This window comes from Camelus ferus, chromosome 20 (assembly GCF_009834535.1).
Source record: "Camelus ferus isolate YT-003-E chromosome 20, BCGSAC_Cfer_1.0, whole genome shotgun sequence".
Classification (NCBI taxonomy): Eukaryota; Metazoa; Chordata; class Mammalia; order Artiodactyla; family Camelidae; genus Camelus; species Camelus ferus.
The window spans coordinates 35,545,039-35,571,695 of record NC_045715.1 but is presented as its reverse complement, the minus strand read 5'-3'; the positions used below and the strand labels follow the sequence as shown (position 1 = coordinate 35,571,695).

At 44.9% G+C, this 26,657-nt stretch overlaps 1 protein-coding gene across 2 annotated transcripts in view; it reads left to right on the top strand.

Annotated features, from left to right (window-relative positions):
* The first annotated feature begins 2,431 nt into the window (after positions 1-2,431).
* CILK1 (ciliogenesis associated kinase 1) overlaps positions 2,432-26,657 on the top strand; it is a 48,102-nt gene continuing 23,876 nt past the window's right edge. Inside the window, exons 1-3 of one of the 2 annotated variants that reach the window (XM_032463276.1) lie at positions 2,432-2,966; positions 19,312-19,594; positions 23,032-23,086. In XM_032463276.1, coding sequence (XP_032319167.1) covers positions 19,494-19,594; positions 23,032-23,086 — 156 coding nt within the window. In that variant the 5' untranslated portion in view covers positions 2,432-2,966; positions 19,312-19,493. The remainder of the gene's footprint in view (positions 2,967-19,311; positions 19,595-23,031; positions 23,087-26,657) is intronic. The other variant, XM_032463277.1, reaches the window with a different exon arrangement.

Here is a 26,657-nt window from a genome sequence, read left to right as displayed (position 1 = left end):
ATCCTAAATCAACTACCTATAAAAAGTATCTTATTGTTTAACGGAGACCAGAACTTTAATTGTTTCTAGATTTTAAAGGAGACTCTAGGACTTAGGTCTTCTAAGGATGATTTTCCTCCCAATGACCTCTTTTAAATTGGATTTTGAAATTAAAATCAGAGGGAAAGATTAGCTGTAAGGATTTATAATGGAAGGAAATGATATATGTGACTCGAATACGAAGGATCAGTTTTACAAATGAATGGGTTTTGAAATGTTTTCAGATCTCTTCTATTTCATTAAACTTGAATGCTTTGTCGATTAGCACAGATGATTTCTATTATTCCAGCAACTAAACAATAAATGTTAATATAATAATAATTAGTATTTGGAACAGTAAGTTGAGTATCTAATTTATTAAGACACTGTTATGGTTCCTAACTACTAATTTTCTATTTTAGATCAGCATCCACTGTATCCACTAGACTTCTTTACAGGGTTGTATTATCTCATCATATTATATTTACAGAGTTATAATTTCCCCAAGGCTAGGACTATTGACCTAAGCCATTAACTAGCCCAGTGGATCCTTGTTAAAGGTAGACCAAGACAGTCTGTTTGCCAGTTACTTGGACAACTGAATTCGACTAAAACTGATCATTTTAAATACTTAAAAAATTACTTTTCATGGGTGTAGTATACGATTTGTTAGGCTGCCTCCTGTCTCTCTATCTTCCCATTGATGACAACTTTCAATTTTCATTTGCCATATGGTTTGGGTGTTATGTAGGTAAACTCAAAAGGTAGATGAATGTTACTCATTTGCCAAGTGGCCAGATGACTCTTTCCCATTTGGGACAGGAAGTCTAAGGAAGCTTGACTGTCTCAATTCTTATAGGTTTCTTCAACAGGAGCAAGAGGAGAGAGGGATTCAGGCCTTTTGCATAGATTTCTTTTTGGAAAAAAACAATCTTTTTGGTTCTTAGAATTCAAAAACAAAGACAGTGAGATTGATATGAAATCATAAATCAATCATAAAATTGATATTAGCTGGGGAATTTAAACTCAGAGAAAGATCCACAATGTATGAAAAGACTACTGCTTTGTTAATTAAAATTGTGTTGTCTGGGGCAGAGTGGGTCCCCTGACTAGCAGCATTAGCACCAGAATTCTGGGGAGAGGGCCCGGAAGTCTGTTCTAACAAGCTCCGAGTGAGCCTGATGCCTCCAAATAAAGTTTGAGAGCATTCGGCTTGGGGCAATTTTGTAAATTTATATCAAAGACCTCGAAGCAATTTTTTTTGATATTTTATTATTATTATTATTAAAGTATAGTCAGTTTACAATGTCGGGTCAATTTCTGGTGTACAGCATCATGTTTCAGTCATACATATACATACACATACTCCTTTTCATATTCTTTTTCATTATACGTTACTACAAGATATTGAATATAGCTCCCTGTGCTATACAGTAGAAACTTGTTGTTTATCTACTTTATATATAGTAGTTAGTATTTTAAAATCTTGAACTCCCAATTTATCCCTTCCCACCCCTTCCTCCTCTGGTAACCATAAGTTTATTTTCTATGTCTGTGAGTCTTTTTCTGTTTTGTAAATGAGTTCATTTGTGTCTCTTTTTTTAGATTCCACATATAAGTGATAGCATATAGTTTGTCTGTCCATGTTCCTGCAAATGGCATTATTTTATTCTTCTTTATGGCTGAATGGTATTCTCTCTCTATATATATATACATATATTCACATATCAGATTATTCTTTATTGAGTCATCTGTTGATGGATATTTAGGTTGTTTCCATGTCTTGCCTATTGTAAACAGTGCTATTGTGAACATTGGGGTGCATGTATCTTTTCTAATTTGACCTCCCTCCAGACATATGCCCAGAAGTGGGATTTCTGGATCATATGGTAAGTCTATTTTTAGTATTTGAAGGACTCTCTATACTGTTTTCCATAGTGGCTGCACCAAATTACATTCCCATCAACAGTGTAGGAAGGTTACCTTTTGGAGAACTCTCTCCAGCAGTGATGTCTTTTTCACAGTGGTTCAGAGCCAGTCCTTATATGTGTGATTTAAGGTAACATCTACAATATAATTAAACAACCCAAGTGAGAGTGTTTAAAAGGTGAATTTTAAGTGTTATATAGTTCATAGCACCAGCTACACACTGAGGACAATGGTGTAGAGCTTTTATCTAGTCTGTTCCTTACCTGGGTAACAATCCAGTCTTTCAAACTAAAGTTCCTCACGATGTAAAAACTCTCAAAGTTCAAAGGTCTGCAAACAGGAAGTCTGGTTTTTATTTTAAACATGGTTTTATTATGGTAAAATATATATGACGCAATTTGCCCTCTTAACCACTTTTCGGTGACGCTGACTCATTCACAATGTCTTGCGGCCTCAGGGACAGTTTTTCAGCCGGGAAAGTGTGTTCGGCGTGACCATCCGTAAGGAGATGCTCTCCGAACGTGCATCCTCGGCCTGCCTTTCTCAGTCCTGATGCAGGCAAGCGATCTGCAGTAAGGCGCGCGCGTGGCGCTGGAGGGCGCGCCGGCGGTCGGCGGTCGGCGGGCCGCGGGGACCCGGGGCTCCGTCGGGCCCGGGTGCAGAGCGGAGCGCGCGGCTCGGCGCCCCCGGCGGCCCGGCCGCGGTGCAGGGACGCGCGGGGCCAGCGAGGGGAGCTGCAGGGTAACTTTTCCAGGGAAAGCGGCCGGTCGTCCCCACCAGAAGCCTCCCTGCCTTTTGTTTGTTTTCCTGCCGGAGGCTGGAGAGCGGCCGGGTCCCTGTTGCTCACCATGCGCCGCGCGGCCCGAGCCCCTCGCCGGCGCCCCCGGGCGGCCCTGCGCGGACCCCTCGGCCGGTCCTAGCGGGGATCGCCCGGTGCCCGCGCCCGCTCCCGGGCCGCCCGCTCTCCGAGGAGCCGCGCTCACCGCAGGAGCGGGCCCCCGCCTGTGCTCGCGGCGCCGGTAAGTGGGGTCGGGGACTAGGGGCTTCTGCCGGGTGACCTGTCACCCGGGGTCATGGACCTGAGCCATGGGGGACCCCCGTGCAGTGGCCCCGCGAGGGCTCGGAGGGCGAGGGGGAGGCGCAGGGTCTGCAGTTTCTCTTCGCGGTCCTGTGGTTCTCTCCCTCTTGGAGTAAAAACTCCCGTTTCCCCCGAGTCTGGAAGATTTTGATGGGTGTTTACCTTTGAGCGTTAAAGAAGGGAAAGATCCCGGCCGGTTTTGAAGCCCGTTAGTAGGATATGAGGACTTGCTCTTGGAATTTTTCCGACTAGGCCTTTGGCTGTCCCGCAAGGGTTCTGAGCAAGAAATCCTCACACGTTTGTGTGCAACCATTTTTCACTGGGTTTCTTTCTGCTCTGATTTCTTCCTTGCTAATCTGAGTAGATGTTATGAGAGAGATGCCGAAGGATTTTCCAGAACAACCGTTTCTTTTGTAATGCACCCTTTGAAGCTTGACACCAGCATTGAGGGCTTTTACTTTTACTTTTAAATATAAAAGGACTTGAATGCATCATTCTGCAGAAAAGAGTATTCATTTCCACTTATAACTAAATAAAAATCTGCTTTTGCTGAAGCTGGATTATACTGAGAGACTATCACCCTGAATTTTGCAGCCAGGGCTAGATTTCTCAGAGGCATTGGCACTTGTGTTTTTTATTTTAGCCTAGAGCACTTTTTGTAGCAATGGAAGTTTGATAGGTGCAGTTTTCATTTCTCACATTTTCCAGTGAGTGGGTTTTCAGGATGTGCCCCAAAAGTGAATTGTACTATTGCTGAGTATAAAATTAAAATGAGCTTTAAATATGTGTAGTTAACATACAAATTATTAAGAAGAATTTGTGCCTCAACCATATGTTAGCTGTGCTAGGAGTTAATATATTCATAAATATGCACATTTGAAATAGTTTCTGAACAAAGCGCTGTGATTTGGTAAAGAATTTGGCCTTCCTGTCTATCTGAGGACCAGTTATTGTGGGTGTAGAAATAAGAGCAGGGCTGGGATTCTTTAGTTAAAATGATACCCTGTACCACTGCTTGCTCCCTAGGGTCCAGCCCTCCGCAGTAACCCTTCCTGTCCTGTGTACCTTGCCTTGTCCTCCTCTTCAGAGTCAAAACTCGTGGCAGGGCAGGAGTGGACAGCCATGTTTCTAAATGAGACCAGTTTAGTTTTAGACGATGGGGGGATGTGTTGGAGGATTGATGGAGCCTGTCTGTGTAGACAGAGGGCTGTTCTAGTCAAGGGAACTCAGCATTTAGTCACAAAGAAATGGTTTTTCTCACTGAAGTTTCTTACCTACAGACTGTTTGTAAACAAGTCACCAGAATAAAGAATGAGCCTTTGGGTTTTTATTTTTTCAGTTTGTTGCCTGTTTAACATCATCAAAGCTCTGTTTATACTTTTCATTGTTTTATGCTAATTGTGTTTTTTGAGGTTCCCAGTAATGGTGGCGATCATGTCCATCTTGGACCTTTGGAATTACCTGTAACCATCTTGTCCTTCATTTCCTTCATCCTTTCTATCAATGAGTCATCCAGACCTTTGAAATGTGATTTATATAGAACCCTTCCTCCCCATTCTAATCCAGAGCCTCACCCTTCCTCTCCTGCAGACTGGGGCAGCCTCTGAGCTAGCCTCCAAAGCTGGCTCTTGGTAAGTCCTCATTAAATGTTTGCTGGATGGATGGATGGATGGATGAGACACGCCCCTTTCTGATCTCTTCAGCTTTGTTGTGCATCTTGCCTTTTACAACTGTCACTTCCTTATGTCTCTCCTTGCTTTGCAACCTTCCGGTCCTCTCCCTTCTCAACTACCCCAAGTCTAAAAGAATTTACCTGGTTTTTTTTCTAATTTTATTTTTTATTGAAGTGAGGTTGATTTACAATGTTAGTTTCAGGTGTACAGCAAAATGATTCAATTATACATATCCATTCATATTTTTTTTCAGAGTCTTTTCCATTATAGGTTCTTACAAGAAATTGAATCTAGTCCCCTGTGCTATACAGTAGGTCCTTGTTGTTTATCTATTTTTATATATAGAATTTGCCTGATATTCAAAGCCTTTCATAATCGGGCCTCACTCGTCCTATCTAAATTCTATTTTCAGTTCAGCATGCATCTTTGCACTCAGTGGATGCCGTCTTCTCGCTAGCCTGCTCTACTAAGGGGGCTAGGATTGTTCCTGCTCCGTGGCTCTCCTAGAGACCCCCCTGCCCTCTCCCGTCCTCCTGTGCAAATCTTACCCTCTCTCGCAGGAGGAGCCTAAATCCTAACTTCTTTTCATTTCTTGTCTTCTCTTCATTTCTCTTCTGTTTGGTGCACGTCTCCAGATACTTATTAGCTCTACCTTCTGTTGGCTACGTTGATCTCTAATTGATTTAGGTAATTTTAAGCCTCTTGAGGGCAGGAGCCGTATTTTCTGCACGGTAATATGCCATTGCGGGCTTTGGGGTCAGGCAGGTTTGAGGTCAGGGCCTGACTCCTGGTTACTCATGCGGCCTTAGGGAGTCTCCAAGCATCAGTCCTCGTGTGTAAAATAGGGGAAATGCCTCTCCAGCCAGCTGTGGCGTGCAGATGGTCCGGGTGCCTGATCAGCATCCGCCACACGCCTGACAAAAATTTGCTCATCCCTCCAGTGACTCGGAGAGCCCTGAATACATAGCAGATACTTGGTAGATGTTTTGTCGGCTGACTTGGATTAGACACTAGCCAGGGCTCGGCCTGGAGGGCGGCAGCTGTGCAGAACCTTCAGTATCTTTCTGCTCTTACTTAAAACGGCTTGAGCTTAGGTTATTCCTGGCTACAGCTCTGTGTCTGGGATCTGTTGTTTTTCCATCTAAACCTCGCCAGGAACATTACTGCCTTTAATTTTCTTTTTTTTTAACTGCTTCTCTTGCGACACTTCATTTCACTCTGCAGGGTCTCGCTGAGTTGGAGGTGTACCCCATACCTCTGTTTTTCTGCTCGTTGGGTACGTGTGCGTATGTATTCACAGCCGGACGACCTGCCTAGTGGTTCCTTGGCAGAATTCTGGGCACAGTGGCCTTCCTGTGTGTGTTGATCTGGCAGCCTGTGAATGAATGGTGTCTCACTTAACTGTAAATTCTCTCATCAGCTCTCTTTGATGACTGTGGGTTCTGGGAAGGGCCTGTGCCTGGAGGGTCAGACTGCTCCCATCTGTGGACGTCACTGTTTGTGGTAGGTGTGGTTGACTGGGAGATCTGCAAACAGAGGTGTGAGCCAGGTGCCTTACACGCATACAGTTTGGGGGTTATGGTGTAACCGTGTCCGAGATTGTGGCTGTGCTTACCTTGAAATGGTTTTTACTTCCTTATCCATACCCATGTGTTCTAGAAAACTACCCGGTAAAACTAATTTGCTGAAACAAATCTATTTCTGGGGCACATTGCCTGAAGATGCTAAGCGTTGTGGCAGGAAGAAATCAGAGACATCTTCAGCCAAAGAAGAAGTAGAAGCAGCAGGTTCCTCACAAGAGGGGACTGAGGTGGAGGTGGCATTCAGGCTCACTCTCTCTGCTCCCCGTGGGGTGCTGTCTGATGCTAGGAAATCCTACTGCTCCACAGAGCCTAGGGAAATACTCAATCCAAGTGGAGAACTTCCTTTCTTGATTCCTTCTGCGGGAATGGAAGCATTCTTGCACTTGAATTAAGGCGCTGGCTCGCCGTGCTTTGAAAGTCAAAACCTTCATAGAAAGAGTGCCTGTGGTCAGACTCACCTGTGCAGCCGGAATCAACTCCTACGAGCGCTGACTTGTGAAGCCGTCTCAGGGTCTGAGGAAAGCACGTCTTTGAAGAGCTGCCACTTTGTTTTATATGTGGTTCAAGATTAGCAATGGCTTCATATCCTTTTTTAAAAATTGAAGTACAGTTGATTTACAATGTTGAGTTTCTGGTGTACAGCAAAGTGATTCGGTTATACATATATATTCTTTTTCATTATAGGCTATTACAAGAGATTGAATGTAGTTCCCTGTGCTGTACAGGAGGACCTTGTTTATCTATTTTATATATAGTAGTATGTATCTGCAAATCTCAAACTTTGTATTTTTCCCCCCTCCCCCACCATTCCCCACCCCAGTAATCATAAGTTTGTTTTTTATGTCTGTGAATCTATTTCTGTTTTGTGAATAAGTACATTTGTGTCATTTTTTCAGTTCCACATATACGTGATGTCATATGGTATCTGTTTCATATACTTTTCCCAGAAGGGGAAGTGGCAGCAGTTGTGACATTGATAATTAAAACATTTCTTACATTCACACATTTAAAATTATGCTGCTCTGAAGGTGCCAAGAATCCTATTGGTTGGGCCTCTGGATCTCATCTGGGCAATGAGGGTTCGGGATGATCATTAAGGTCTCACCAAGGAAAAAACTCTGATGCTGTAGTCAAGTTTCCTTAACATTATGCTCCATCCATGTTGAACTTAGGTCCTACTGAACTGAGCAGTCAATCTGTACTAATTAGCATGAGGTTATACATTATCTTACTTGACATTTTCCCTAGACCCTGAGTTTGTCGTCCTAACTCAGATTTTTTAATGGAGGGGCGCAGTAGTGCCTCGCGTCTCATTTGGAGTTTTCTTCCATCTCGCTCTTAGTAGCCACTTGATAAACGTCCAGTCATGGCCAAGAGCTTGTGCAAGCCACATCTGTGTGAGGAAAGGTCACTATGAGTCATTTTTTTACCTTTCTGTAGGTGGACTAGGAGCGGTAAAGTGCTGATAACAAGTGACTGCTCTCGTGGTTACTATAAAGGATAATGGCCCAGGACCAAAAAGATAAAGTAGCGACGGTGTGATATCCAACGACATGTTTGACCATACTATGGGAATTACCATCTGCGTGAGCTTGTAGATCCCAAAGGACAGTATAGTTCGTGGTTTTGTCCGCTTGGACTCGGCCTGTGCTTTGAAAGTGAATGTATCAATGACTGATTGAACTCAGACAAAACTGAGTGAGAAAAAAGTAAGCTGCATATATCTACACGTTATCTTAAGCTGTTAAAAAGAAAATGTTTTCCTAAACTGTTGTACAAGTTTTTTTGAAGGATTCATAATTTCCGTGCACTCGTCTCCATGGAGTTGTCCAGTTTTGCAGACAAGTTATGAGGGACGGCAGTAGGCTTGGGGTTGATGGTGTAGGAAAATAAGTCAAAGTGACCCTTTATGCCAAAAACAAAAAAAAGCGACCCTTTATAAACCCATAAATTGCCCGTTCATTAATTTAATCATCCAACCCATCTTTATTCTGAGCACGTCTTTGGGCCAACAGGATGCCAGGTGCTTGTCTAGGTGCTGGGAATACGGTTGTGAACAGGACGAAACCTCTGCCCTCGAAGAGCTCAGACTCTCAGGATGCACAGTCTGTATGCAAACCTGTGACCCTGGGGGAGATGAGGGTTATGTACAGAGGGCTAAAACGCTTCTGCCTCCGTGCAGGGTTTCCTGTGTTTCAGGGGTCCACACATGGTGCCCTGCAGGCCTGTCCTGCCTGCTCCTTGTTTTTGTAAATAAAGTCGTATTTGTTTACACTTCTGTGCTCCAGCAGAGGAGTTGAATAGTTGTGACACAGCCCTATCGACCTCACAGACTAACATATTGACTGACCCTTCACAGAAAAGGTTTGCTGAGCCCTGCTCTATTGGAGGGGAGTGGTAATTAGATTTATTTAATTTTTTTTTTTTTTGATGGATGTACTGGGGATTGAACCTAAGACCTCTGTATGCTAAGCATGCGCTCTACCGTTTGAACTCTACCCTCCTCCTTCTATTTAATTTTTATATTAAGCCTTTGCTTCCTTGATATGCGTTACTGATTGATTTGTCCTTATGCAAGGTGGTAAAGCATCTTACATTGCAGTATATCAGCCCGCAGTTAACCGCGCCGTGATGTTTGCAAAGCGCTAGAGTATGTGACACTTGGCGATTCGCTCCCTTCGTCTTCACCTCGCCCTCCCTTATTCACCTGTAAAACAGGGGATGGTGATCAGGCAAGCAGGTGGGGCCAGGACCACCATCACCACCTCCATGAAGCCGGTGGGGACTATCATCCTGGCTCATCCGCAGTTTCCCACGAGTCAGGGGCATGGGTATTCATCCTCTGGGTCTTCCCTTCGGCTTTTCACAGCCCATGAACCTCGCAGAATGACGGATCCTAGTTTGGAAAGAACCCACAAGTGCTAGAAGACTTTAGGCTCGGGGCACAGCGCCCTTCGGTGGTGCAGGAGACGCGGGAGGAAGTCGTGGACCCTTCTCCTGGGATTCAGGACCTGGTGCATGAGGAGTTCCCCTCTCAGAAGCTGAGGCTGAAGGAGGAAAGGGGGGTCAGGGCATGAAACAGTCTCTGGGGAACAGAAGAGTCCAGCCAGGGTAACGGATTTTCTTCCCCCGTGTCTCCGTTAAGACAGTCACTGAAAGCATCTTTAATGCCCTCCTTGTCATGGTCCGCCATGACAAGGCCAGGTCCATCTAAAGGAGGTCTTTTGGTCTTGGAGCTGCTGTCCTCAGTGCAGAAAAAAGCACTAGTCTAAGAGGCAAAAATACTTAGAGGACATTGTTACTAAAATGTACATGGGCAGAAGAATTCGGTCCCAGAGAGAAAGACAGAAATACAGGTGCACTATTTTTGGTACCCTTTTAAAAGAAATATAACCATGTTAACCTTACATTTATGAAGTTATGACATGTTTGAACCTAGAATACGGGCCACTTGAGGTAAAATAAGACTCAGAAGTGTCAGGCGAAGGGCCACTGAGCGATTTTGCACGAGGTGAAGTTTTCCTGTGAGGACAAGTGAAAGCAATGGTGTCTTTTCAGTGGAAAGCCATCAAGGTGAAGGGAGCAGAGCTCTTCATACAGATCTGAATGGGGGAGTGGGCTTGGTAAACCGCAGTTCCCAGAGAAGCCCACTTCTGCATACAGTTTTTTGTCTCCTGTCTTAAAATATGAGTAGTTGTGGCATTTATTCAATGACTATCAAGTCTCCAAAATAAAGAGCGGACCACCTCCGTCCCTGCATCCGGTCAGTTTCCCAGGACACTTGGCGGTACTGCTGGCTGCGAGCAGGTGTTCTGCCTCCACTGAGGACTGAGTCGAGGGGAGGGAGTTGGGGCAGATGGCAGGAAGGTTTCCCCAGTGTCACCTAGCCAGAAAAACCATAGCATTCATTCCAAAGATGGGCTGGAACCCTGTGAAAGCAAATACAATTGTATTGCTCTAAGAGATACAGCCTCACCCAAAGGCCAAGGGCCTGATCTGAGGTACCCTGAGGGGGGCCTTTCTGGGACTCTGAGACTCAGTAATTCCAGCCTTGTGGTGGGAGGACTCACCCAGGCAGGGCCCTTTCTTTACCTTAGTATTTACCATTCCCCCATCTCAGAACTTCAGAACACTTCAGCTCAGGGCAAACACTTTGATTACTGTAACTTTGCACACAAAGAATTAGAAGCATTGTGTGTTTTGAGATGCTTACCAAGGGTAGTCTAGAAAATGAATTGCAAAGACTAAAAGTCATGTTTTGACCCTTCTGTGTACAAACGGAGTGTGAGGTGTGAGAACAGAGATGCAGGAAGCATGCAGAGTGTCCGGGCCAGGCCTGCATGTCGCTGGGCACTGCTGGGGAAGGGCTGGCAGTGAGGAGGGGTCAGGGCTCTGCGGCGTCCCAGGGAGAGAGCCCTTGGCTGTGTCTGAGCAGTTTGGGGCAGGAGGCTCTGAAGAGGTGATGTTTGAGCTGGACCCCAAGGGAAGGGAAGGGGTAGATTACCAGCTTTGGGGTCTGGCTGAGGCAGCGGGACACTTGTCCAGCTCTGGAAGAGAGATGCTGTGTAGTGTGCAGCGTCCCTCCAGGGCACTGTCTGCTCTTTGCTATCTTTTGTGCATGTGATGGAAAAAGGTGGAAACACTGATCTATTTTTTTTTTCCTTAGACAAAAGCTAGCTTCATTCCTGACCCAGAGAGTCACAGAACCACAGAGCCTTAGAGCAGGAAACCACCTCACTTCATTAAGTCCGGCGCCCAGAAATTAACCCGAGGACCAAGAGATGCTCCGAGTCACAGGCGGTCTGTGCCGAGTGGAAGCTAGGACCCAGTCCCTCTTTGTCCTCAGTCCCTTGCCTCCGCTGTAGGCAGTTGGTGCTGGCGGGGTCCCCGCTGGGTCCGCTGAAGCTGGGTTGCAGAATGAGGCCAACTAGAGCATGGCCACCTCGCTGGTTTCTGTATTTAGACTTTGAGCTACAAAGTACTTCTTTTAATTCCCCTTGCTCTCAGATCCTTAAATGATTTCATGGTCTTTGGATCTTTTGCAATCTCTCCCTTGAGTCTAGAGCAGTCAGCCTGGGTTCCTACCACAGTGCCAACATCTATTAGTTGTATAATGTTGGATGAGTAGCCTGGGGCTCAGTTTCCTTATGTGGGGTAAATAATAGTACCTACTGATAAAATAAAATGGGGGTAATAATAATAGTACCGACTGGTACCGTTGTGAGGATTAAATGGATTCATATATGCAAAGCATTTAAAACAGTATTGTACACATAGTAAGTACTAAAATTATTATTACTACTTTATTTGATAGATTAGTGAGCTAAGTATGGACTGGTCATGGTGACTGATTATCCAAGTTCATTCTTGGAGTCAGTGGGATTTAGAAGTGCACGTTAGCTAAGTCCCCAAGTTGATGGGTGGGTTGCTGCATCCGACTGACTTCTCCAGCAGTGAAAACTGTCTACACCAGGAGCTGTGAATTCACACACTGTCAGGGGCAGAGGAGGAAATGGAAAAGACCCTCAGGAGTGGGCTGTGTGCTTGTTCAATGGTAAAGAGTTGCTCTTCTCTTTTAGAAAGAGGACAACAATTTTTCTTTCCCTCCAATTTTTCTTCAAAAGAGGTTTTTTTTTTTTTTTTTTTCCAGGCTGTCTTTTACTTTGTCACTTTGGATAGAGGCATAGGAACAGAGAAATGTTTTTCTTCCGGTAAAACAAGTGGCTGTGAAGGTACAAAAATAAATGGGAACTAGAAAAAAAAAAAAAAAAAGCAACTGACATGCTATTTATTTTAAGGGACACCTGGGAGGATGGGGGCAGCAAACTGCTGGAGAGCTCGTGTTTGACTGGAAGGGACGGTGACCACGCTTGTTTAGTTTTTTGTTCCCGTGAAGGGCCAAGGACTGTGTGTCATTTTAGCTCTTCAGTTTTTCCAGAGCTGCCCCAAATCGCAATTTTTATATGCAAGTTCCCATCGTTAAATATAAACTCAAAGCATCTCTGTGAATCTGGTCCTCAGGCTGTCCACTTGCAACCCCTGGTCCATACAGTGTGGAATCTCCATATGTTAACATCATCTTCTCAGAGATTTCAAAGTCTTGTCTGTTCTGCAAATTAAAGAGAAATACTCTCTATGGCTCAAAAAAGAATGCCTTTGTTCATTGGGTAACTCAGCGTTAGATTCCTGATTTCATTCCTAAAATACTTAACTTGGTTGAGTGGAAACCATGGCTGCCATAGTTCGTATGATCACGCGTGTCTTTGGGCAGTTTCACTGGAGGGTAACAGGCTCGTGGTATCGCCTGGAGAGATCGGGTCCTAGTCCCTAGACCCTGTGTATGTTTCTTTATTTGTCAAAATAGACTTTGTAGATACAATTAAAGTAATAAATTTGTTTTATTTTATTTGTATTTATTTTTTATTTAATTTATATTTTATTTAATTATATTTAATTTATATTTCGTATTTAAATTTATTATATAAATAAATTTATAAAATTAATAAAATTGATATGGGGAGATAAACCTGAGTTATCCAAGTGGGCCCTCAGTGCAAACACTAGTCCTTGTAAGAGAGAAGCAGAGGGAGGTCTGACACAGGGAGAGGAGGCAGTGTGACCACAGAGGCAGAGGTTAGAGTGATGTGGCCACGAGCCAAGGAAACGCCCAAAGCCCCCAGACGCTGGAGAAGACGAGGAATGGATTCCTCCCTGAGCCTCTGGAGGAAGGGCCAACACCTTGATCTCAGCGCGGGGATACTGGTTTCAGACGCTGGCCTCTGCAAACATGAGAGAATAAGATTCTGTTGTTCTAAGTCAGCGTACTTATGGTGATCTGTTAACAGCAGCTACGGGAAACTAATAGGGTGGGTAAGGAAAACTATTTACATTTTTTTAAATTATTTTTTGTCAGTGATGCATGGATCAATGTATGGGTGAATGACATGTCCTTGGTGAGAGAAATTAGTCATTATTTAGAGATTGGGGGGAGGGGATAGCTCAGTGGTAGAGGGTGTGCTTAGCATGCAGGAGGTCCTGGGTTCAATCCCCAGTACCTCCATTAAAAAAAGAGAGAAATTGGGCTTGGATGACCCTGGGGAAAAGAGCTAGTTGCCCAGGCAACCCTGAGCGATACCCAGGGCCATTTCTGGACACTCATCCGTGTTGCCCTCAATAGATGTGTATTGTATGTTCTTCCAAAATGGAAGCAGGTCATGGTGGGTGGAAAATTAACCTTAGGCTCATAGAGAATTCCTTCCTCTCATCTGTCTCCAGCCCCACACCTCTTTCAGTCTTCACAACCATGCTGACTACAAAAGATCGATGGATAGATCAGTCTGTTTACTTACCTATATGAACTCCAGTAGAACACTTTGTATGTAGTCTCTTAAGTCAGTGTGGCCTTAGTCCACTGAATCAGGAATGCTTTCAGTTGTACTTAACAGACTACCTGACGGTAGCGTCAGCAACAGGCTTTTGATTAGGTTATATGACGAGAAATCTAAAGCAGATGTTTTCAGGGATCGTGCAGCCACCCAGTGGTATCATCGGGACCCAGCTTCTTTCTTTCCATCCATCCTCAGCAGATGAGATTCTCATCTGTAGAGTTGACGTCTCATAATCGCCAGAAGGCGGTCTCAGCCCTACATGTTACAGCTTTAGATGACTGTGTTCAAGGCAGAAACATGGGGCAACGTCTTTGTCAACTGTCTTTTTCAGGGAGTGGATTCCTTCTCAGAAACCTTTCTCTTCCCCTACCTGCTCACTATCCTTTCCATCTCATCAGTCAGAGCTGTAGTCCCACTCCTAAATGATTTTCAGTAGGAAGTGGAATTGCTTGACTTGGCTTCGCCTGAGCATAGTTCACAGCCTGGGGCTGTGTTGGTGGCTGCCGTTCCTGGTGATACTGAATCCTGAATAAAATCAGGGCTCTATAAACTAAGCAGGAGGAGGAACATTGCTGTTGGGCAGATCAGCAACAGTATCTGTCCTCTCTCCCTCCTTTTCCTGATGCCCTGTCCATCGCCCTGTCGTTTTCCCAGAGCACCGGTGAGGTTTTGTCCTTTCCTTTTGGGCCACCCCACAAGTGATGAACAGTTGAACAATATGAATCCCAAATGTATTTAACCACTTCCTGCTGGGATGTGCTCAGCACTGACGTGGGTTGAATGTGACTTTTTGTCTGAGAATTTGAATAATACCACTTCATTTTTTTTTAGTATTGGAAATAATTCACTAGAGAATAGAAAGGTCAGATGGTGGCATGGTTCTGTTTTCCAGATCCACAGATAGTGTAATGAATCCTTCTCTCTGATACCCCTTTGTACACTTGAAACAACTACCGTGCTTTCTAATCCTCCTTTTCTCCATGAATTCTGTGTTTCTTTAACTACTCTTCCTGTACTTCCGTTGAGGACCCGTATTATGTTCTTTAATGTCTATCTAGACATTTGTCATCCCAAATTGCATAGTAATTAAGGCTCATGTTTAGGCTATTGTGTCCCTTGGTCTGGAACTTTGACCGCCATGTTGCGAAACTCCAAGGGTCACCGTTTAGGTAGCATTCCCTGTGAGCAGAATGCCCCAGAACTGTGCACAACGTTAGCCTTGTCTGAATGCTGTTCTCCTAGGAAGAACTCCAATAATGCACTCTCTTTGGGGAAAAAAAAAAAAATAGAACAACCTTGGAACTGCTTGTAGCTGTGTCCTGAGCATCTCCCATGAGAGGTTTCGTGCATTCCTCAAATTCAGCACCTTCGGAAACAGAACCCGTTGTCTCTGCACATTGTCCAAATAACACACACAAACTCACGTTCCCTCTTCCAAAACCCGTGTCTCTGGCTCTAGCATCCGTCCAGCCCAGTGCCTTCGGGCAGGCCTTCTACATACTTCTCCTGGCTGTTGCACTAACCCCCTTGACTAGTCTCTCTGCCTCTAGTCTCTCTATTCTAACAGCAGTTTGAATAGTCCAGGGGGGTCCTCCTCGTGTCATTTCCCTGCTTAAAAACCCCAGAGAATTCTTATGTCGGGGTAAAGACCAAAGTCGTGCATGACGAGTGTACCCTTTCACGACTGGACCCCACCCGAAGTTTCTGGCTGTCTTCTCCATTTCCTTACTGCCCTTCACGGCTTGTGTGCCCTAGTCCTGAACTTCACATTGAGGCTGCACATTAGAATCACCTGGAGAGCTTTCTAAACTACCAAAACGCAGTCCCCGCCCCTGATCTGACCCTTAGAGGTTGGGCTTGGGCATCAGTATTTGTTCAAAGTCCCCCAGTGAGTCTGTTGTTCACCCAGGGAGTGAACCACTAGGCTTTTGTCCTCATGTGACCATGCCGAGCTCTTATAAGCAACCTTTTGCAGAGTTTCCTCCATCTGTAATTCCTTTCTCTTCCATTTCTGTATAATGAAACTTTGCTCATTCTTCGCTACCTCTGTACCCCCTCTTCTCTGCAGGGGTGTCCCACCTCTCCTTCCTCCCAAGAGTCGGTTGCCGTCTCCACCATGTTCTTGTAGAACTTCCTGCATTTTCCATATATATGTCAAGTGTGAGTTATTTAAAGGAAGGACCCTCGCCTTATCCATAATGCACCCCTAAAGCCTTGCATAACGCTTGGCATCTCAGTACAGTTTGAATAAAATTATACACTGCCAACCTGACATTAATGCCTGAAGAGACACTGGTTGGATCGATTTGACAGCCGATACGTTATTACCTGAAATAAAATTAAAAAGCAACTGCCCCGGTGTGACGAGAGTCAGATCTTGCCAGAGTAACTGAATTCTGTTCTATGGCATGTTTTTGTTATCTGGCAGACTGTAACAAGGAAGAATCGTTTGGGTGATTGTGTGTTGCGTGAATGACCCACTCTGTCTTGATTTCAATGAACTTCCTAATTCTTCCACAAATACCTTTCTCCATGATAGTCTAGGAAGGCATTGTCCCAATTATACAATTTTAGTAGAGAAGGAAGTAGCTATCAAAGAAGGGCTTCTATGATTAATAATGAATAGATATGAATCAGTAGTATAATGCCATTGCAAAAAAAAAAAAAAAAAAGCGAGGGCAAAACCACATGCTGCTGGAATGAAGGTCGTTGTTAAGTTTTGGTTGCCACGGTTCATCAAGGAGAATTTGTTGGAAAATGAAGTTACGAATAATGCAGAAATCATGTCATATCAAAAACAGATGAAGACAAATAAGAAAAAAAAAAAAGAAAAAGAGGGGGAAAGAAGCACAGAGCCCCAAATTTGATTATGTTTTGACCCAAATACTCTTTCTATGTTATGTTGAGACACATCTGGAATCCAAAACAGCCCACCGTGCGCTAACTCCCTACCTTCCCCTCCACCCCAGATTCAAGTGCCCGTGCCTTCATTTCTGCTCCCTGGAGTGGAGTGCTAGAACTCCTCGGCTTACAAAACACCGACTTCTCTTTTTCTTTTAAGACTCAGTCTTTTATGAAGACCTTTCTTGCTGCTCTCCTGAGCCTCGTGGAATCCACCCAGCCGGAAGGCAGGGGGCCTTCTTCTTAACCCGTCCCCAGTTCTGTACCCTCAGTGTCCTTGAAATATCTTCGTGCATATTCATGAGCCACTCCCTTCCACACCCCCATCCTCATCCTCTGCCATGAGACTCTAAGATCTTTGGGGAAAGGGGCCATGTTTTATTGGTCCCTCTAGCCCCAGATGTTAACCTAGGGTCTGTCACATAGTAGGTGCTTTATAAATATGTACTAATCGGCAATGGAATACATTGCTATAAAGAGCTGCTCAAGGAAGCTGTGAGGAGTCTGACCCTGTAGAGCTTCGAAAGGAAGGAAACCAGGGGCCTCAAATGGTTCTGGGGGGAGGAGAATGAGTTTGTGTGGTGGAGGAATGGGGAGCGGAAGCTTGATCTCTAAGGCATTTCCAGTTTTATGGTAGAATATGGTGAAATCAGGCATAACCTGTACATTTCTCAAGGTTTCTCGAGGTCACGCACAGAACACAGACTAGATTTGTTTTTTAATTTTTTATTTTGAACTGATTTTAGACTTCCAGAAAAGTCACAGAAATAGTCCGCAGAGTTCCTAGGCATTCTTCACCCAGCTCCCCCCGTTACTAACATCTTCTGTAACCACAGAACAACGATCAAACCCAGGAAGTTAATGTTGGCACCATGCTATTAACTAAACTACAACCTTATTCAAATTTCACCAACTTTTCCACTAATGCCCTTTTTCTGTTCCAGGACCCTATCCAGGATCTCATGTTGAGTTTAGTTGTCCTGTCTCCTTAATTGCCTCTGATCCGTGACAGCTCCTTGGTCTGTCCTCTTGCCTTTTATGATCTTGACACTTTTGAAGAGTATTGGTCAGTTTTTTTTAAAAAAAAAAAGTCCCACATTTTGAGTTTGAGGTTTTCTCACAAGTAGGTTGAGGTTCTGCATTTTTGACAAGAGTACCACAGAGGCGTCCCCTTCTCCGAGCATCCTATCCAGGATTCGTGATGTCATGTGTCTTATGAATGGTGATGTGGAACTTGATCACTAGGGTAAGGAGGTTTCTGCTAGATTCCTGCCCACAGAGTCACCATCTTTCCCTTTGACGTCAATAAATATCTTAAAGATACTTTGAAACAATGGGAATAGCATGTTTCTCCTCAAACTTTTATCCACTGATATTTACATCCATCAAAGAATCTTGCCTGCAACAGATTTTACTGTGAAGTTGGGCTAGTAGTGGATGTATTTCCCTCTTTGCTTTTATATTCATTGATTGGAATTCATCTGAAAAGAGAAGCTGCGTTAACTGGGCTTCAATGCAGAATGTCATGTACTTCTAATCATTATCTTCGGATCCTTTGATTCTTCAGATAATTAGTTTGATGTTTCATGTTCTTATTTAAGCATTTACACTTCATTAATGTTTGCCTAAAGGCATTGCAGTCATTTAAGTTATGGGCTTACATTTTCTTCCATATAGGTAGACCGACTGACACTCAGTTTTATAAATGAAAATGAAAAAAAAAAATCAAACCTGAAGACTGTCATTCAAAGTGAAGTGGGCCAGAAAGAGAAAGAAAAATGCCTTATGACATCATTTATATGAAGAATCTAAAATAATAATAATAATAATAAGGACACAAATGAACTAATTATTAGGTTGATCTCTTGACTATGTCGACTGTCCTTTATGTTTGGATTACTGCATTCTGTTGTTTCTTATTTTGTAGTTGGCTTTATTCCTTTGATAACTATGTAAGTTTAAAAGCTAAAGATCTAACCTGTTCTTAGAAACAATAATTAGTACATATATAAAAAAAAAATCAACGACTTATCCTTTAAAAAAAGCCCAACTGAATGATTTTAAAAGGGGCACACCGTACATGCGGGCCTTAAAAAATGACAAGTTCTTTTTGTTCGGCTTCTGAATGTCTAACAGGAAAAATAATACTGTTGTTGCCTAGCCCCAAATAGTTCATGGAGCACGTCTTAAGTTCTCTCTCAGGAGAACCTTAATTTAAGCACTTCTCGGCTTTTGTATGTTTACGTGGTGAACCGCAGCTGAACTGCACAGAACACAGTGTATTTAGCATGGTGTCTCGTAGCTCAGCAATTTCTCTCCCTGGTGGTTATCGTGGGGAGTTTGCCCACAGCGATTAGTCAGCAGAAAGGCATCACATTGCAACTGATTCGTTTCTGAGCCAGGGACAAAATCACTTTCCAAGAATGCTACCTCTCGTTTTAGAAAACATTGGAAAAGAACATTATTTAAACCAGAGGTGGACACACTTTTTTCTGGAAAGGACCAGATAACAAATCTTGTAGGCTTTGCAGGCAAGCCTTCAGTCACAGGTACCCAACTCTGCTGTGTAGTGTGAACACTGCTGCAAACAATTTGCAAATGTGTGGGCAGGGCTGTGTTCCAATAAAACTTTTTTGACAAAGACAGGTGGTGGCTGGGGCTTACCATTTGCCGGTCCCTGATTTAGACAGACTCAGAATATACGTTGTGCATTGATCTTTGTCTCTCGTTTTTCTCTACAGGCAGGACTCATCTTTGAAAATATGTATTTGGGAGATAGTCACGTTCTTTTGAAGACCTCTTGCTGCTGCTGCTGTTGCTGCTGCCATCGAAAAATCTGGTTACACTCCGGGGAGGCCTGCTGCGGCTGCAGGACTGGTCCACCTCTGGCCTGAGATGAGTGTCCGGCCTGAGCAGGCACACCATGAATAGATACACAACCATCAAGCAACTCGGGGATGGAACCTATGGTTCCGTCCTGCTGGGAAGAAGCATTGAGTCTGGGGAACTGATTGCTATTAAAAAGTAAGTTTTAGTGGGGAGAGTATAGCTCAAATGGTAGAGCACATGCTTAGCATCCACGAGGTCCTGGGTTCAATCCCCAGTACCTCCACTGAGAAAGTAAATCAATAAATAAACCTAACTACCTCCCCCCTGCAAAAAAACAAAAAGAACTCAAAAAAAGTTTTCTCTTTCATGCTCATGAATTCATCCTCAGTGACACATTGTCAACATAGTTTTAACTGTATGCTCCCCATTCCTCGTCTTTGAAAAGTCTCTACAGGGGAGCACATGGAGACGTGCGTTGATTTCTGTGGGTTGGATGATGGGGGACTCTGGGATGCTCATGTTAGAGACTTAACCATGTCCCCACGTCAGATGTGCTGCTTTGCACACAGCACTAATGCTTTTTCCAAGGGTCTTCTCATACTGGGAGGCAGGAACGAGCAAATAAAGAAACATGTGATAGGAAAGGAAACTGACACTGAGAAATTCAGTGACTTATTTTGGATCCTTTACACGTGTGACTCCGTTTGGTGACTACTGTTTTATTCCCCTTGCCCCACGTGCCCTTTGCAATCGGAGTCCAGACCCATTGTATTAGGTATCTGTTGCTGCGGAACAATTTACCCCAAAGTATTGTGGTTTACAAGAACTATCTCACAGTTTCTGTGGGTCAGGACTCTGGACATGACTTAGCTGAGTTCTCTGCTTTGGGGTCTCTCTCATGAGGCTGCAGTCAAGGTGTTGGCTGGTGCTGGGGTCTCATCTGAAGGTTGGACTGGGGAAGGACCCAGGTCTGAGCTCACTCACATGACCGTGGGCAGCATTCAGTATCCTGTGCTTTGTTGGACTGAGGGCCTTAGTTCCCTGCTGGCTCCTGGCTGGAGGCTGCCCTCAGTCCCTTGCCACATGGGTCCCTGCAAAAAGTAGCTCACAACATGGCAGCTTGCTTCATCAAGGCACGGGAACCAAGAAGGCAGTGAGAGTCTTCTGCCAAGTTGCAAGCAACATCTCTTATTGCATTTGTAAACTAATCACAGAAGTGACATCCTCTCAAATTGCTGTATTATTTTGGTCAGAAGCAAGTCATTGAAGGAGGAGGGTTATACTAGTTGGTGAATACCAGGAGGCGGGGGGCTTTGGGGACCATTTTAGAGTCTGCCTGCCCCTCCAGCTACATCAGTTGCCTTCTCAACATCTCCATTTGGATACCCTGCAGACACCTCACACTCATCACGTCCAAAACGGAACTTATATCCAGCACATTCTCTCTTGCTCCAGACCTGTTTCTCCTTCATTATTCCCTATCTTGATAAGTGACACTACCATCCTCTCAAAACCCGGGAGTCCTCCCAGTCTTCCCTCTGTGTGCCCCAGCATTGGTTGTCTGGTCCTGGAGATTCTAACCCCCAGATGTTTATCTCATCCACCTACAGTCTCTGTTTTCCCACTGCTAACCTCCCCCTCAGCCCAGTCTCACTTAGCACCTCTGCCACTACAATACTTCCCTCCCTCAGGTTCCTGGCTTCCACTCTTTCCCCTGTCCATTCCAGCCTGAAGGGATTATATTAAACATGAGTCTAGTCATCTAAAATCACTTGTGCCAAACATTCTTTGCCATCACGTCCCCGTGTCTGACCTGACTTGTGTGCGGTGCTGTGCCCACCACCAGCATCCCACCTCAGGTGCACCTGGGAGACTCACCGAGGTGCTTCTGCATGGTCCGGAGAAGGTCCCCAGCAGGACTGAGCCCCTGTCACCCACCATGGTGTCAGCTCCCCGGTGCACCCTCTTGTGGGCTCACCACCGCTCTGTTCTCAGGGGTCCTGCTCCCTGCCCTGGCGTCCTAGGGTCGCCTCCCAAATAAACTCCCTGCACCCAAATCCTTGCCTCAGGCTCTGCTTCAGGGAACCCAGATGAAGACAGCTTTTAATGTCTTGCTTTCAGTTTTAGGATCAAGTCCCCAGTTTTACAAATTGCCGCCTCTCTCGGCCCCTGCCTGTTTTCTTTGGCCGCGTCTCCTCTCACTGGCCGCTTGCCTGCTTTGTCCTGGTCACTCTGGCCTTTCGGCTTCTTGAACTGACCAGATGCCTTTCTGCCCTGAGCCTTCCCATACTACTCCCTTCCCCACACCTCCGACCGGGCTAAATGCCCTTGGTCTTGATTGAACCATCACTTCACTAGAGGACTGTTCCCTGAGACCCCGGTGAAGTTAGGTCACTTTGGGGTCCACTCTCAGGGTGCCCTGTCCCTTTCCTTCACGGCACTCAGCACGGAAGATGACTGATCACCTGCCTTCCTGCTCCAAGGTCGGGTCCACTGTTGTATCTCCAGTGCGTGATCGGCCCCTGTCATGTAGCAGGTCTGGGGCATAAATACAGGAACTGGTCACTCAACCAGGAGACAGTGTGACATCGGGGACGGACGGTCAGAGTGAGGGGGAGAGATGAGGGTTATTAGGCAGAGGTGAGACCTTGGGGACATGGCATAACTGCTCTGTTTCATAGTCTTTCTGTCTCATGGGGATGCCGTGAGTTTCAAATGAGGTGACATGCCTGAAGGGCCATGAAAGAGAGAACCTTGACTGACATTTCTGGCCAGATTACCCCTCCGCCTCTGGACTAGAGGTTGGCAAACTTTTCCAGCAAAGGGCCAGACAGTAAATATTTTAGGTTAGGCTTTGCGAGCTGTGTGGTCTCTGTCACCACGCCGCTCTGCTGTTGTGGTGGGAAAGCAGCCACAGACCATCTAGAAACAGGTGAGTGTGATTGTTTTCCAATAAAACATTCATTCATGGAAACTGAATTTCAGATCATTTTCACGTGTCACAAAATATTATTTTTCTTTTGCTTTGTTTTCCCCAACTGTTTTAAAAATATAAGTGGCATTCCTGTTTCACGGGCTGTATAAAATCAGATGGCGGAGTGGAGTTGGCCCATGGGAGTTTGCCAACCCCTGCGCCGGAGGGTCTCACACTGTGCTGCCCGACATGGTGACAAATAATCATACATCATTTAAATTTAAAATTTAAATTCAAAATTCAGTTTCTCTGTTGCACCCAAGCGCTCAGTAGCCGTGCGTGTCTGGTGGCTGCCATACTGGACAGCACAGAACATTTCCATCAATGCAGAAAGTCTGGACAGCTCTAGTCTAGATGCAGTAAGCCTGAGGGATTTGCCTCCAGGGCGAGCTTAGCCAATTAGTGGTACAGCAAGGCAGCCGTCCAGGTCTCTTTACAGGGCCCTGTTCTCACTCTGCTGGGAAATTTTGTGCCGGAGGACTGATTGCACTGGCAGGTTTTTAAATACATGTTGTTTTGAAGAGTGTAATATTTGGTGGAAGTTGGAACCAACTTTAAGCACTGTTCATTAGGTTTGGAATGAAAACAATTTTTGAGAGATAGAGTTTAGCCTGTTACTGGAAGTAAGCATACTGTTTGTTTCTTTCTTCTCTTTTAGAATGAAAAGAAAGTTTTATTCCTGGGAGGAATGCATGAACCTTCGGGAGGTCAAGGTACTTATGAATACACGAGGGGATAATTTACGTATGGTCAATTAAAATAGCACTATACATGCTTAGATTTATAGTTAATATAGCCATTCTGTTTGAATTGTTTCACTGATGCTGAAAAAGGAGGCAGATAACCTAAAGCAGCTAATAGCGGAGAGGAGAGGATTGCTATGCAATTACACTAGTGCATGTATTTTTTTTTTTTTGTAACCTTGGTAATAGGACTATTAACTAAACCACAGATTTATTCAGCTTTCACCAGTTTCTCACTAATGTCCCTTTCCTTTCAAATTGTGATGAAATACACATCATGTACTATTTACCTTTCTGACCCTTTTTAAACAGATTTGCACAATTGTGTTTACACAGCAAACTGAACAGTATTAGGAAATTGTCATACCAGTCAGAAACTGAATACATGCAGTAATCACATTTTGCAGTCATCTCCGGGGAAGGCTCATTTGCACATTTTCCGCACACAATGCCTGTGCATTAAGGTTAAAAACTCAAAGGGAAGTGGCAGGTTGCCAGGTAGGTGTTCAGAGCAATAGTCCAGACTATCAGGATAACCCTAAAGGTGTTTAGTGCTAGTGCCCACAGGGCTCAAAATAAACTTAGAATTGCATTTTCGCCCTAAAAATGGTACAATTCAGTGGTATTAAATGCATACATAGCGTTGTACACCCGTCATCATTATCCATCTCCAGGACTCTTGTCATCTTGCAAGACTGAAACTCTATATCCATTAAGCAGCAACTCCCCACGAACCCCTCCCTCCAGCCCCTGGTCACCACCACTCTACATTCTGTCTGTATGAGTTCGATTAAAGTGGGTACCTCGTGTAAGTGCAGTCATACAGTATTTATCTTTTTTGTGCCTGGCTTATTTCACTGAGCATAATGTCTTCAAGATTCATCCATGGTGTAGCACGTGGCAGGATTTCCTTCCTTTTTAAAGCTGATTAACACTCCGTCGTAAGGATATGTTGTATATTGTTTATCCATTCATCCATCAATGAACCCCTGGGACACATTTGGTGATGATGAACCTACCCGTATCTTCAAATTCCTCCTTCCTTTGCCTTCAGTCCATCCACGTGCCTGCTGTTCTTTCTAATCAGCCTCAGCCCTCTCTCCCCGGGAGCTCCCACCTCTTCTCTCTCATGACCTCACCTTCCAAACACCCTCTCCGCCATCACTTCCCCCCACCACTGACTTTCCACTCAACTGATTTCCATTCACCTCAGCAACTCTACCAAAGCTGCTCTCCTCCAAGTCCCCAGCTGCCAAGTCCGGCATCATTTTCTCGGACGTCTTCTGGTCTGTGGGCCACTTCCTCCTCTCCTCTCCCGGGTCTGTGTGACTGCTTTTACCCACCTCTTCTACCTCCTTGTTCTGTAGTTTCACCCCCCCCTTTTTTTTTTTTTTTTTAGTTTTATTTTGTTTTGGGAGGAGGTAATTAGGTTTATTTATTTATTTAATAGAGGGACTGGGGATTGAACCCAGGACCTCGTGCATGCCAGGCATGCGCTCTGCCACTGAGCTATACACTCCCTCCCCCTTTAAATATCAATAATTTCTCACATTCTTTTCTTAGCAGTTTTTCCCTTTGCTCTGACTCCTCCAGAGTGGTTTTACTTGTTCCCCTGGCTTCAGCAACCCCATCAAATCTTTTCTCTTTCTTATGCATTTAGACCAGGGGTCGACAAATAGCCCAATGCCAGTTTCTGTAAAAGAATTTGGTTGGAATGCAGCCCTGTCCTGTTTGTTTTCAAATGATCTGTGGCTGATGTCACGCTACACTGGGAAAGTGGAGTATCAGGGACCATCAGACCTGGAAAGCCTAAAATATTTACTCTCTGTCCCCTGATGGACGGGCTTGCCGACCCTGGCTTCAGGCCCCCTGTAGCCAGCTGCTTAGTGGACATCAGTGCCTGAAGCACGAGTGCCCCCCACCCCAGCGCCCCTATTTTCTCCCTCCTCTGTTGATTACCATTCACCCAGAAACCACAGCTCGTGGCCGTGGCCGCTGTGACCCCTCCCACACATCTCGTATCCCCAGCGCTCAGCTGTTCACACGCCATCCACCATTTACTGCGCAGCTGTGATGGGCCTGGCGCACCTCTACCTGCTCCGTCTTATCCCATCCCCACAACCACCTGGTGAGGAACGTCATGGTGCCTTGAGTTTCCTGGTGGGAACAGCTGAGGTCCAGAGACTCAGCAGTTTGCTTGAGGTCAACACAGCTCTCACCGACCGCTCAGAGTTTGGCGACTGCTCCTTGAAACATCTCTGCTGTTCTGTGTCTCATCTCTCCCTTGGCTCTTCTCGCGATCCTGTTCTTCCGTTCCGTGTGTTTTGTCTCCATGTCCTCTCTTCCCCGCCAGGCTGTTTGCCCCTAATAGACGGTCCGTGGGTGCGCTGCAGAGCCGGGCATAATTTGCTTCTGCTCCTCTGCTCTGATATGACTGTCCTGCCTCTGCCTCTCCTTGGAAGCCTTTCCCAAGCCAGACCAAGATGCCTTCTTTCCTGAAATAGACCTCTCCAGACTGTGTCACATAAAGTCCGCCACAAAATTCTTTTATCATTAATTCCTTTTATGTGAAACTGATACAGACTTTAATTTGCCCATCAGCCTCACTCAGAAGCAAGACGGCAGATCACCTGTAGGTCCATCCCTGTTACTGCAAATGGCGTTATTTCATTTTTTCTTAATGGCTGAGTAGTATTCCATTGTATAATTGTAACATGTCTTCTTTGCCCAGTCATCTTTCAGTGGTTACTTCCATATCTTGGCTATTGTATATAGTGCTGCTATGAACCCTGGGGTGCATGTATCTTTTCAAATTAGAGGTTACTTCAGATATATGCCCAGAAGTGGGATTGCTGGATCATATGGTAAGTCTGTTTTTAGTTTTTTAAGGACTCTCCATATTGTTCTCCATCGTGGCTGCACCAATTTACATTCCCACCAGCGGTGTGGGAGGGTCCCTTTTCTCCACACGCTCTCCAGCATTTGTTATCTGTAGACTTTTTGATGATGGCCATTCTGACCGGTGTGATGTGATACCTCATTGTAGTTTTGATTTGCATTTCTCTAATAACTACTGATATTGAGCATCTTTTCATGTGCCTGTTGGCCACCTGGATGTCTTCTTTGGAGAAATGTCTGTTTAGGTCTTATGCCCATTTTTTGATTGGATTGCTTGGGCTTGTTTGTTTGTTTGTTTGAGATTAAGCTGTAGAATTCTCTTCCTGAAAAGTTTTAAAGCTGACTTCACTTTCCTCTGAGTGAATTTTCCCTGTTCATCCTGCTGCTCGTCCACTGCACGCCTCAGCCATCACTTAGGGTGCGTTTTAGGCAAGCAGGGAGAAAAAAACGGCTGCGGTCCATGAGAATCTGGTGAATGCTTACATGTTAGGCAATGTTTGCTACTCACGGAGAAGCAGAAATCCAACCAGCTGGAAGAAGTCATCAGCCCGGTTGGGTCATTCTGGAAGGATCTGGGCCATTGGCCAAAACAGCTGAGAATTTCCTGCCAGAGAAGCAGTTGGCAAAAACTTGTCTTTCTGGG